General features: G+C 35.1%; 1 protein-coding gene across 4 annotated transcripts in view; it reads left to right on the top strand.

The window, feature by feature from the left end:
• Positions 1-14214, top strand: part of PTAR1 (protein prenyltransferase alpha subunit repeat containing 1) — a 42391-nt gene that overhangs the window by 15632 nt on the left and 12545 nt on the right. For 2 of the 4 annotated variants that reach the window (XM_010860643.1, XM_010860644.1), the window contains exons 2-4: positions 3884-3950; positions 5765-5820; positions 12038-12142. In XM_010860643.1, coding sequence (XP_010858945.1) covers positions 3884-3950; positions 5765-5820; positions 12038-12142 — 228 coding nt within the window. The remainder of the gene's footprint in view (positions 1-3883; positions 3951-5764; positions 5821-12037; positions 12143-14214) is intronic. The other 2 variants (XM_010860641.1, XM_010860642.1) reach the window with 2 other exon arrangements.

The raw sequence follows: 14214 nt of genomic DNA on the forward strand, positions 1-14214 counted from the left end.
GCTTCTTTTTTTTCTTTTTACTCCTGATTAATTGATGTTGAAAAAACTCATTTCTTGGTAAGTAGCAATGGTGGTTAGTTGAACAGATATTTATTGAGTCAAACTGTGTGTCAAACCACTCTGGAGAAATGGGATGAATCTCATTGCTTATAACACTAAGGTTAATGCTATGATCCCCATTTTACAGATAAGAAAACTGAAATTCAAAGACATTAAGTTACATGGGCAATAAGTAGAGAAGTTGAGATTTGAACCCAGGCAGAATGGCTTTAAGGCGTTTGCTGTGGGCAGACATGGAATTTTTGGGGGGCAGAGACCATATTTTTTTTCATCTTTGATGATTGAATGGCTAATTTGAAGATGTATTAAAGAGGACCTGCATCCAAAAAATGTATAGCCTCATTAAGAGAACAATATTTATATGAGGTTAACTAGGTGAGATAGGGAGAAGGAAGTGGCAACCCACTCCAGTATTCTTGCCTGGAGAATCCCATGGACAGAAGAGCCTGGCAGGCTATATATAGTCCATGGGGTCGCAAGAGTCAGACACGACTTAGTGACTAAACCACCAGGTAAGATATACACAAAACACAGAGATGAAAGACTGCTTTCAGCCGAGTAGGTTAGGAAGCCTTCCTGTTTTAAAAAAATAATTGTTATCTATTTTTGGCTGTGCTGGATGTTCGTTGCTTTGTGTGGGCTTTCTCTAGTTGCAGTGAACAGGGGCCGCACTTCATTGAGGTGCGTGGCCTTCTCATTGCAGTGGCTTTTCTTGTTGCAGAGCACAGGGTCTAGGCATGCAGGCTTCAGTAGTAGTGGCTTGAGGGCCCAGTGGTGGACACGGAGGCTTTGTTGCTCTGTGGCATTTGGAATCTTTCTGGACCAGGAATTGAACCCATATCTTTTGCATTAGCAGACAGATTCTTACACTGTGCCACCAGAGAAATCTGAGGAAGGCCTTTATAAAGAAAGGTGCTTTTTTTTTTTTTTTAAGTTCAGGGATAGGAGGACACTTTTGGCAGAGAGAATAGCAAGCAGATAAATCTGAGTTAATAGCCAAAGAAGAAAAGGTAGGCAGGTGGGCGGTACATTTAGGGAATGAAGGGGTTTGGAGCACAGCACACGAAGCGAAAGTAATGGAACACCAGCCTGATGAGGAGATCCGGACCAGATTCTAGTTTCCAGGTATATTTCTCCAGCATCCTGAGCTTTAGTCACCATGTGGAACCCATAATCTTTTAAGAGCAGCCTGTGTGGGAAGGTCCCTCTTTACCTTTGCTCATACTTTTTCAAAGCACAGTCTGCAGTGCCCTTTACTGTCTTGACTCATTTATAGTCTTTCCTGGGTACTCCACTGAGAATTAATTGTGGCTGCTTTGGTGGTCCTCACAATGTGGTATATGTTTTTATTTCAGTTATTTTAGTTTGCCTTCTAACTGTTTACATGTTCTCTCCAGCTAAAGGTTAGCCTTCTATAAGGCAAGATCAGGTCTTCCATTTCTCATAATATCCATTCTTTCAGTCCTGTGGCCCAGTTGAATCTCTGCACATAATTAATACTTGGAATATTTTGGAATTAAAGGGATAATGGTATAGAAAATTGTATTTAATTTCCCTGGTAAATACTAAATTAGTGCCTAAGAGTGAAAGAAGGAAGAATTTTATTAGATTGTTCTTTACGGACATATTGACATTATATATACGGATATATTGACATATATATTGACATTACATATTGACATTATATATATATATATACACATCAGTATGCATTGATGTAACATAGTAAGTATTAGTATAGACCATGATACTTATGATGAGGAAGGTAAAGGTCAAAAGTAAAATGTGTGCTAATCCTACCTTTTGTTGCTCGTTTAGTAAAGTTATAGTACATTGTGAACGTGAAAGTGAATGTTGCTCAGTTGTGTCCAACTCTTTGTGACCCCATGGACTGTAGTCCATGGAGTTCTCCAGGCCAGAATACTGGAGTGGGTAGCCTTTCCCTTCTCCAGGGGATCTTTCCAATCCAGGGATCGAACCCGGGTCTCCCACATTGCTAACAATAAGTGTTCATCTTTTACTAAGATGATTGAGAATAGAATAACTGATTTTAGTGTTCACTAAAATATTTTTAAATGACAATAGGAATGTGTTTATGTGTATTTACTCTTAGATTTTTAAATTTTCTCTTTTATTCAAACACTGAGAATGTCCCAATTATTTATTGTAGACAAACATTTCATTTGCAGTTATTAAAAGCAGTCAGATACAGACATTGCCACATACTAATTGATCTGGGGAAATTGCTTAAACTCTCCAAATATCAGTTTCCCTATCTGTAAGGTGAAATAAAGGTATCTTGGATTATGATTGTGAGAATTAAATGAAATAATGTGAATAAATAATAATTTACTTGGTACACAATAATTCTAAATAATTATAAGTTTTTATTATTTTATTTACTTAGCATTTAATATGAGCTTGCTAGAGGTTATTGTATTTAGTATTATGGCTAGCTTGATCATCTTATCCTAAAATTCTCTTTTTCACTTTTACTAAAATGAAGATGATATGTCTAAATATTATTGACTTTGTGTTATTAAATATAGGTTTATGAAGGTTATTTAAGATCATAATAGATACATAATGAGTATGAATAGACTATACAATGAAAATAGAAAATAGTAAACAAAATGAAAAGATGTTCATATTAATAATTATAATTAAAGATTAGATTAAAACAAAAACAAAGTATAGTTTTTTTTTACCTGCCACATTCATTTTTTAAAATATAATTGTATAAATCAGAGTCATAGGGACACAGGTATACTATGTTACTCTTGGCGATATAAATAGATATAGTTCATTTGGAGGACAATTTGGAAATGCTTATTAGGAGCCATATTGATATTTATATTGTTTGACATAGCAGTTCTACTCGTGGAAGTATATCCAAAGAAATGAATCTGTGAGACAAAAAGTGTGCTTAAAATGTTTGTGATAATACTATCCATAAAAGTAAAAAGAAAACAGGAAACAGCCTAAAGAATAAGATAAATGATAAAATAATTGTTATGCAGTTAAAAATATATTGGGCTTGCCTGGTGGCTCAGAGGGTAAAGCATCTGCCTGCAGTGCAGGAGCCCCAGGTTCAATCCCTAAGTCGGGAACATCCCCTGGAGAAGGACATGACAACCCCACTCCAGTATTCCTGCCTGGAGAATCCCATGGACAGAGGAGCCTGGTGGGCTATATATATAGTCCATGGGGTCATAGAGAGTTGGACACGACTGAGTGACTTCACTAAAAATGTATACTGTAGTAGTATAGGAGAATGCGTATAAGAAATAATGTTGAGTGAAAAATGTAGAACAAATTGTGAATTTATCATTGCTATAACTGTGTAAAAATGTGTGTAAAAAAGAATAATTTTGCAGGGGAATGTAAATGAACTGTTAACTAAGTTGAATTATATGTGATTCTTTTTCCCTTTTAAAAATTTGCACAGAGTTAATTCTTGAAATATTTGTGAAATTAAATGAATAGTGGTATAGAAATTCTGTTTCTTTTTTTGTGCCCAAAACTACTGACAGAATGAATAGGTTAGTTTGATTATTCTTTGTAGACATAATTTCAGTGTCAACTTTTAAAAAGTTACATTATTGTATGTAGAAGAAAATCTTCATATCTTTGTACCTGAGGATAATCTTCATATCTCTGACAGCTTAGAAAAATGTTATCATTAAAATTACTGTGACATGAAATATAAGTATAATGTGAGATATATATATATATATATATAAAATAAAGAGGACCTTGAAAGAGAAGTCACATCTTCAAGGATAGGACTATTTGTTTTTAATATGACTTCTCTTTATTTTAGAATTGATAGATGTCACATGCACCCTGCTACTTCTAAATCCAGACTTTACCACTGCGTGGAACGTAAGGTACGTCATTCTCATCAGCGATAAAATGAAATTGTTGAAATTTCTGAAGACATATAAGACCAGGAATTGTTAGCATTTTGAAAAGTGAAATATAAATCACATATTCATGGCATCTTACACTTATTTCTTCTTTATAATATCTCCATGACAATTCTAATATACACTTTACTCCTTTTTGCATGTTTATGTCTATTCTCCCTCAAATTCATGAAAATATAAATTTTCATGTTGAATTACAGTATACCATTTGATACATGCTTTTAACTTCCTTTTTTTTAGTGGGGGTAGAGGGAATCAGTATAATTGTTTGGATTATAAAGTGTTGGTTAGTGTATTTGAGAAGCACAGCAGTGCAATGGAATGTGTAAAGGTAAGCTTTAAAGGTCACAAACTGTTAGGTTAGTCACATTGTGGCCCCTGTGGGCAGATCATTTGACATCTCTCCACTCAGTATTTTGGAGAGGAACCACATTTTATGAGTGTCTTAAGTTCTTTAATTCTGATTGTTGTAGCTTTAAACACAGAATACATTATAGAAATATTAAAATTCAGACCAGGTTTATTTTTTTTAATTTTCAGTTAAACAGTGTGTATGGTTTTTAAAAATTGATGGTTCTTTAGACTAACACAAGTTTTCTTATAAGAAAGCAAGATACAAATTATAGATAAATAAAAGTAAAGTCCTGTTGAACATTGTGAATTCATTTAAAATTTTCTTGTAGGAAAGAGCCGTAGATTATAGCTCTTTATCTTTAAATATGACTTAAAGAATGCTTTAATTTTCTGTGAATTTTAATTCCAAGTTAGTGTTTTATAATACCTACTGAATTTTATATTTGTAGCTGGTTTAATTAAATTAGGTAACCTCTTGATTTGTTTTACATTTTCTTTTGACTAATGATCAGATGTTTAAAGAGTAAGCACGGATGGAATGTGTTAGAAGGTTTTAAAAATTTACAAAGTTTAGAATTTTCATTTTCTTTTATGGGAAACTCCAAGTAAGGGAGTAGACTAAATGTTTATGAGTGGCTACTCTATTCCAGGGACCATACTACAACTTTATACATTATCTCATTTAGTCCACACAATACTTGACAACATTTGTTCATCAAGTATTTATTGATTAACTACTATGCTAGGTCCTAGACACAGAGGATACATTTAATATGAGAGAATGAAGAGGGTCAGTCTTGACTCTGGTTTTTGGCCTGAGCAACTGAAAGGTTGAAGTTGCTATTTACTGGAATGGGGATGTTTGGAAGAAGAGCAGAGGGGTGTCTGCTGGTTGGAAGTCAGGAGTTCGGTTTGGGACATGATAGGTTTGTGTTCAAGTAGCTGTGTGTGACTAAATTTCAGGTGAGAGTTTTAGGCCAGATATAATTGGGAGTCAGTGGAAAATGTATCATAGTTAAAGCCTTGAGATTGTTTGAGATACCAGTAGTGGGTATAGATATTAGAAAAGAACCAGTCCAAAGACTAAACACTGGGACACTACAGGTTTCTAGAGCAGCACACTTCAGTATAGTAGTCTCTAGCCACGTGTGGCTATTGAGCCTTTGAAATATGACTAGTCTCCATTGAGAAGTGCTGTAATGTAAACTACACATCAGATTTTGAAGACTAAGTAACCCCCCAAAGTAAAATATCTTTCTTATTAATAATTTTATATTGATTACATGTTGAAATTATAATATTTTAAATGTATTGATAAAATAAAATTTTACTTTATACTTGTTTTTAATGTAGCTGTTAGAAAATTTTAAATCACATATATGGCTCACATGTATGACTCACATTATATTTCTGTTGGACAGCCCTGTTCTAGAGTTTGCGAGATGAGGAAGAATCAACAAAGGAGACTTTTAGGAAGGTACTATAAACTTAAAACTGAGAGTTTTCTTAAGGGTAGAGACAATGTCGTCTTCTTTTTTTTTTTTTTTTTTAATTTCCCTAGCCTCTAACACTCCAGTGCCTGGTATATAACAGATCCTGTTTGCAGACTTGGCACTGAAAATAATTAAATTCAGTGAAAAAGAATGAGTGTAATAGAGAAGTGGAAGTACCATTTTTATGTTCACATATTCCTCATCATTACAGAGGAATCGAAAAATCCTCCCACAAAAAAGGATTTTTATTAGCATAATGTATATACACAAACACATAATTCATTGTATATTCATAGTGCAGTTTAGTGGTGAAGAACCTAGTTCTTAGATGTATGGATCTTAGTCCTAGTTCATCAGTTAACTAGCAAGCAGTTGACTTTTGACAAGACTTTTAACTTCTCAGGACTTTTAGTTTTCATATCTTTGAAATAAAAGATCTGAATAAGGTGGGTTTTTTTTTTTTTTTGTATGATTCTTTTGGTCTGTGTTTTTATTGTGTGTGGTTTAGTCTTATGAAGGGAAGTTGCTCCATAAATCTATCTTTAATGATGTTAATATCTGTTAATCTTGAAGCTTTTCTAGTAAGGTGATTTAGTAAGTTTTGTGCTAGATGAGTAGGAAGGAAATCGTGATTTTTAAAAAAATCCATTGTAGATATGTGTTCTAGTAAATTTTAATTTATATTAGTAAGATTGACGTACAAAGACATAGAATCATGAGTATATATTTGAGCAAAAAACGAACAACTTTGAAAGTAAACTGATCTAACCCTATAAGGTCTCACAAATCAAATACTCAGCATTTTATGTCTGATTGTTGGTACATTTCTTCTGAAGCTTTAGGAAGCATTGAATGATTTTTGGCTGTATTTTATAAACAGCTAAAAGATTGTGTAACACATCAGTAGTTGTTGCAGTCTTAGGGAAAAAATACAGACAATAAGTTTTTGAGCTGATCTGTAATTATAGTATATGATGCATATAGTTTAAAAATCTGGCTGGTGCTAGAAAAAAATGACTAGTACTTTTTTTTTTTTTTTGCTTTGAATTTGCTTTGAAAATTGGTGAATTAATGGACGAAAGAGGTTGACTTCATAATAACGTCCTATTTTTCCTCCAGTCTGTGAACATAGAGTAAGCAAAACATCCTTGAGCAACTACAAGAGCTTGTGTCCAGGCTCCAGTGATTCATAGTCTTTCCTCAGCCTATTTAAATTGGTAGCTTTGTGCAGATTTGATGTTTTGTTCAGACACTTGCAGCGTGGAGACCTTGAGCAGGTTACTGAATCTCCCCCAGCTTCAGTTTCCTTATCTGTAAAACTGAGGTAACTTTGGGCTGCACCATATGAAATCATCCTTTTTGTAGGTCAGAAATGGTTAAGTCCAAATGTCCAGATCCTGGTTTCTAACACCATTCTCTAATAAAAGGAACTGGGCTTCTTAGAGGACTGACTGATTCTAGGACCAGGTCAGGAAATGTACCAGATGAATCTGGAACATCTTAAGAGAGCCAGAAAGTAAGGCAGTGCTTTTGCTGGCCAAAGCTCAAACAATTTGAGCAATAAAATAATGTAATAATGGATTATTACAAAGTATAAAATCAATATCCATAAGTCCATGCTGATATAAATAAATGCTTGAATAAACAGAGACAATAGACAACTCTTCAGTACTGAAGAATTCCAAATAATTTATCTAGATAACTTCCCTCAAGGAAATGGAGCATATCTCCCTACTCCTTAAAGTGTAACCTTTTCCCAAAAAGTAGAGTGGAAAAATCAATCATATGCTACCTAAGCCAGATATTCAAGGTCAACATCAACAGTGGCAACTCATGCTGATATTACATACCCCTGATACAAAATAATGAAGATAGCACTTTACCTCTGTGGTCCCCTCAAAACTCGCAACTGTAGTCTAACCCTGGAAAAAATATATAAAACACCTGATCAGTATTCTCCAAAACTGTCAAGGCGATCAAAAACAAGGTGGAGCTAAGGGACCAAGAGGAGCCTACAAAGATATAACAACCAAATATAATGTGATATCCTAATGGGACCCTGGAATTTAAAAAAAGGACATTTGGTAAAAATGAAGCAATTCTAATTAAAGTATGGACTTCCAATACTAATCTATAAGTAATGGTTCATCAGTTGTGACAGTTGTATCATAATAATATAAAATGTTAATAATAGAAACTGGGTACAGGACATACAGAAATTCTCTTAATCATTCTTAAAAACTTCTCTATAAATTTAAAGCAATTCTAAATAAAAGGTTTATTTTTTAGAAAAACTGACGTTGGCAATTTCATATTATTCAACATAATATGGGATTTTTGTGAGAATTAAAGTAGAAAATATATGTAAATCACTTAACACTGTGCCTTATTCAGGAGAAGTGTTCAATAAGTGGTGGTTTTTATGAGGATGACTTTTATTATCATCATTATTATTTTACACAATAACTTAAGATTAAAGAGTGAAAAAAAGGTGGCATATGTTTAGTCAATATTTACTGTATACCAGGTACTGGGCTAACCAGTGGAGATTTAGCCGTGGACATAATACACATGGCCCCTGGTTTCCTACAAATTTTGATTAGAGTGACAGCAGAGAGAACCCCTAATAGTTTGAGAAGGGAGAAAAAATATTAAAACTTTATAAAATAAGATAAATGTTGCAGAAATATGCAAATAACAATTTGTAAACTTTAAGGTATAAGTACATGAAATAACTAACTTCTTAGGATATTTAATTTTTCAATTTAACCTTTATCATGTTAACATGAAATATTTTAATTTATAAATTCTTCATTTTCCTATTTACATATCTCATTAGTTTAATTCAATCTTCTCACATGGCTTATTAACATCAGTGACTTTGTCATCATGAGAACTATTTTTTTGAGTTATCTAGCACAGTTTTCTGGGCTTCCCTGGTGGCTCAGATGGTAAAGAATCCACCTGCAATGCAGGAGAGCTGGGTTTGATCCCTGGGTTGGGGAGATCCCCTGGAGGAGGGCATGGCAACCCACTCCAGTATTCTTGCCTGGAGAATCCCCACAGACAGAAGAGCCTGGGGGGCTACAGTCCATGGGGTCGCAAAGAGTTGGACATGACTGAGAACTAAGCACAACACGGCACAGTTTTCCAGAGCATATTGTGCTTACTTACATTTAAGTTGTTCCAGATACAGTACTTTCCAAATTCACGTGTGACTGGAAATTTTATCTCAAGCTGTATTCCTACTTGAATACATTAAAGTAGGTGTTTTCTGTTGGATCTCTAGGTTATGTGATTGCTGATAGCTATAACTTAAACCAATTACAATATTTCTTTTTAATATGGTCTTTTAAAAACTTCTTTATAACGTTCCAGCACCTGCAATGTTCAGTCCTTCTAGGAATGTTTCTTAAATTGATGGTAAAATTTTCCTTCTTTTTTTAATGATTCTGCCAGGCAGTCTTTTTAAGCATCCATCTGTACCATTGATTGAGGTTGTTTCAGACTAAGATATCTTTACAAGTATAACTTTGTTGTTCAAAATAAAGAGATTAAGAGATGGCCCTTATTTAAGAAACTTTATAAAGATTCAGTTGTAGGGTAACTTCCTTTTTTCTGAAGAAAATTTTATTTCCTCTTATATGTATAGATATATATGGGCTTCCCTGGTAGCTCAGATGGTAGAGAATCTGCCTGCAGTACAGGAGACCCAGGTTCGATCCCTTGGTTGGGAAGATCCCCTGGAGAAGGGAATGGCTACCCACTCCAGTATTCTTGCCTGGAGAATTCCATGGAGTCGCAGAGTCGGACATGATTGAGTGACTAACACAAACACACATAGACATATATGGGAATATAGGTAGGCAGTTGTAAGTAAGGAGAGGTTTAAATTTAGTAAATGGAAATTTGGCTTAATATAGTAAATTGTCTACAGTAGCAACTTAGCAGCAGCAGCAGCAGTGGTGTTTAAACTCTAGTGTGACCTGGAAGACTGGTTAAAACACATTGCTTTGCCCCACTGGACTTTTTGATTAAGTGTGCCTAGGTGAGGCTTAAGTTCCAAATGATGATGATATTGCAGTTAGGGACACTATTTTCAGAAACAGTGTGCCTACAAAATACTAAACAGCTTAACTTACATAGAGTAGCATTTTGCCTTTGAACAAAACATTACATATTTCAAAAGAAAAAGGATCTAGAGCTATAAAAGTAACTGGCTATTGTGATAAATATTCCTTTGATGACATAGATTTCCTGTACCTTGAAAGAAAAATAGTCAATAAATCATAAATCATTTTTTAAACCATAAACCTTGGTATCACTTCAAACTATTTTACAGAGTTAAGTTACTTACCTGAAATAAAATTGATTGTAAAATGCAAGTATTTATTATCATTATTTAGTATTTTCATTAAAAAGGAAGTTCTTTTCCTTATCAAATAAGAATCTGTTGGGAAGGAAATGTATTGCGGTTTTTAGGAACTAAGTCCATCTAAGTAGGTGAGATATATGGTCTGGGCTCTGGTTTTGAGATTAACATCTCTAAAATAAATGATGAGCCCCTACTACAGGAAAGATGTGGTAAGATTAATAAAAACTAGCAAATGACCTAATTTTATTATAAAACAATAGGTAAATTGAAAAATCGAAGTGTAATCAGTAATATCAGAGCTTATTATCAAAAACTTACCTGAGAAATTCAATCTAAACTTAGAGAGGTGAGGCTCTCTTGCGTGACATAGTTTATAATTGCACTGAAGCTTTGAACAGTTTTAAAATAACAAAAAGTTCCTATTCCTTTTACTTTTGTTTATATTTCAAAAAGGAATGGTCTAGTGTATCAGGAGCCATTCAAGTATTTCTCCTGGTAATGTCTTTTGGAAACTTACCCTAAGTAGTAGTACAAATGAAGTTATAAGCGCAGAGGTTTTTGTTTCAGAATGCCTGCTGCTGGTGCTGCTGCTAAGTCGCTTCAGTCGTGTCCAACTCTGTGCAACCCCATAGACGGCAGCCCACTAGGCTTCCCCGTCCCTGAGATTCTCCAGGCAAGAACACTGGAGTGGGTTGCCATTTCCTTCTCCAATGCATGAAGGTAAAAAGTGAAAGTGAAGTTGCTCAGTCGTTTCCGACTCTTAGCGACCCCATGGACTGCAGCCTACCAGGCTCCTCCATCCATGGGATTTTCCAGGCAAGAGTACTGGAGTGGGGTGCCATTGCCTTCTCCGTCAGAATGCCTTTAGAATAGCAAAAACTTGAAAGCAACCTGAAACATCTAATTATAGGGGGAAGGGTTGTTAAATTATCAGATAGTTACTGAACAAAAACTATGCTGCTGCTGCTAAGTCGCTTCAGTCGTGTCCGACTCTGTGCAACCCCATAGACCGGCAGCCCAACAGGCTCCCCCATCCCTGGGATTCTCCAGGCAAGAACACTGGAGTGGGTTGCCATTTCCTTCTCCAGTGCATGAAAGTGAAAAGTGAAAGTGAAGTCGCTCAGTTGTGTCCGACTCTTAGCGACCCCATGGACTGCAGCCCACCAGGCTCCTCCATCCATGGGATTTTCCAGGCAAGAGTACTGGAGTGGGGTGCCATTGCCTTCTCCGAACAAAAACTATGTGACCATTTAAAATGTTTAAAGATTATAAAGAACTGTGGAAATAATCCTCGAGATATAAGAACAGAATATAAAATCGCATGTTAAAATATAGATGCATATGAGGAAAAGTAGAAGGGAAAAATTCAAAAATAAAGTTTGTTAGGATGGCTAGTGAATGAATGATTTTTTTTTTCCCTTACATCTCAATCCAATGTGTTTGTTGTTGTATGTGTGGTTTTGGTAATGAACAAGACCATATCGAGTCCTACTTAGGAAGTTAGAATAATTCTTGATTAGTATGGGATCTGCCCTGCATATACTGAAGTCAGGCCTTATAAGTTTTGGAAATGATACAGGCCAGAAAACTCCTTTGCCCTCTACCAAATAGACCACTAAAGTTCCACTGCTGATTTAAGAGCTTCCATTTCTGTTTTTTAATTTATTTCAAGATTATGGGAATACATTCTTGATTACTGTGTGTAACATTTAAGAGAGTTTTATTTTTTTAATTCTTGGAAATTTGCTTCACAATGAGTTTATATTAATAGTCATGCAATTGTGTAGAAAAATAAAGTAATAGTTCTTTTTATTTTTCTTTTACAGAAAAGAGCTGATCCTCTCAGGTACTTTAAATCCAATTAAGGACTTACATCTGGGAAAACTGGCCTTAACTAAGTTTCCGAAGAGTCCAGAAACATGGATTCACAGGTGTGGTTAATTTACACCACGGAATTCTTAGGGCTTAGAACGGGTGGAGGAAAAAAAACACAGAATATGAAGCAGGTCACATACTGATTACTGAATTCTGAAGTCAGATTATATCTACATTCAAGCCTAGATGCCATCACTTTCTACTTAGGTGATATCTAGAGATTATTTAATCTCTTCAGGCTTTGGTTTTATCATTTGTAAAATGAGAATAATAATTACATCTATCTCAGAGTTAGTGGTTGAGTTTTACTTGAGGTAATGCATGTAAACACAAGCACAGTGCTCGACATATGTTAAATACTCAGTAAATTTTATGTTATTACTAACTACCTGAAGCAGTTATGGAAATTGCACTTAGATATTCAACTATAATGAGCAACTTGAGTTTTAATTAAACTTGGATTTAATTCAGTCAGGTGTGTTCCTGGTAAAAATGGTGGTGGTGGTTGTTATGGTTATTAAAATCAACCAAATAAAGGCAACTGAGGTGAATGGGGTGTAGACTGAATTAAAGTTGCTAAGACCATAAATGCAAAGAGTATTTTTAGGTTAAAAGCTGAGGCAGATAATTGAAGTGCATGTAAGAACTCTTTTCAAAATCCTGGCTATCTGGAAGCATTTTACTCTTGAATCACACATAACATCTTTGACTAAAATGAGATGGTCTGGGCTTACTGGTTGGGGTCAATGGGGAGATTCTCTGAAGAAATCTGTTCTTAGTTTATTAAGCCGCTTTTAACTTTTCTTAAATCCTGAGCATTTTTAGGATCTTAAAGTCAGTTTAAGGTATCTTAACTGTAACCTTGCCTTTGGCTAGCATTGCAGAGCTGCTGGTGCTAAGTCATTTCAGTCATGTCTGACTCTGTGGGACCCCATAAATGGCAGCCCACCAGGCTTCCCTGTCCCTGGGATTCTCCAGACAAGAACCCTGGAGTGGGTTGCCATTTCCTTCTCCAATGCATGAAAGTGAAAAGTGAAAGTGAAGTTGCTCAGTGTATCCGACTTAGCGACCACATGGACTGCAGCCTACCAGGCTCCTCCGTCCATGGATTTTCCAGGCAAGAGTACTGGAGTGGGGTGCCATTGCCTTACTCGAGCATTGCAGAGCAGCTGCTTCCAAATGATGCAGTTGGTTGTACTTTCTCCCTATTAGAAATTGGGATAGCAGACTACAGAGAAGTGTATGATTATGTGTATGGAGACTAGGAAAGGGGTGATGGTAGAGGAAGGGAGTTATTACTAACATAGATGCATCCATCGGTTTATTGACTTGTCTAAGGTTTTATAAAGCAAGTTTTGGTTGTTAAAAATAACATTATTTGAAAATGACAAAAGTGAATTTTGTTACTCAATTTCCTGTATCCTGGCTTGAAAATTTTAATCTATAAAGAATGCTTTCTTATGAGAAAATATTTGTAAAAACTAAAGACAGTAAGTGGTTAGAGGCACTTTTGAGTGCTTTTCATTTAAATGTATGCTAATAAAAATCTTAGATAAGGGGAAGATTATAGATGAAGAAATTTAAAACCTCCGTGATGGTTTCACTAATTATATTGATTTTTTTTCTTCAAGATTCTATGCTATAATATAGAAATTTTGCTTTATAAAAGCTTAATGCAGCTTCTTCTTTGCAAACACACAAAGGGTGAGGCATGCACATATAATTAAAAGTGAACTGTGCTTCTTTTGAGTATTTACCAGCCAATAATTAATACCACTCCTTCCCATACCCACAGTACCACCAATCAGACACACACACACAAACAGTCCTGTTGCCTTTACATTTCCTGGCCAAATGAAGTTTTGGAGTTGTCATTTCCAAATTGATGACGTTTTCTTTTTGACAGATGTTAACATTTTAGAATGCTTTTTCTATAATCTTTGTCCTTTATCCTCACCCCCACCACCCCTCCACACCCTGCCTACATCCGTGGTGCTGAAATTATTATCATTAAAAACACAAACAACTCTCCCCCTCAAAAAAAGACCCTTGAATTCTGGGCATTACTTTGCATTGTCTATGAATAGAAATTAAATTGAGAACAAAGAGAACTCTGGTTGTTTCCCTC

The sequence above is a fragment of the Bison bison genome, unplaced genomic scaffold (assembly GCF_000754665.1).
Source record: "Bison bison bison isolate TAMUID 2011002044 unplaced genomic scaffold, Bison_UMD1.0 scf7180017864469, whole genome shotgun sequence".
NCBI classification, from domain to species: Eukaryota; Metazoa; Chordata; class Mammalia; order Artiodactyla; family Bovidae; genus Bison; species Bison bison.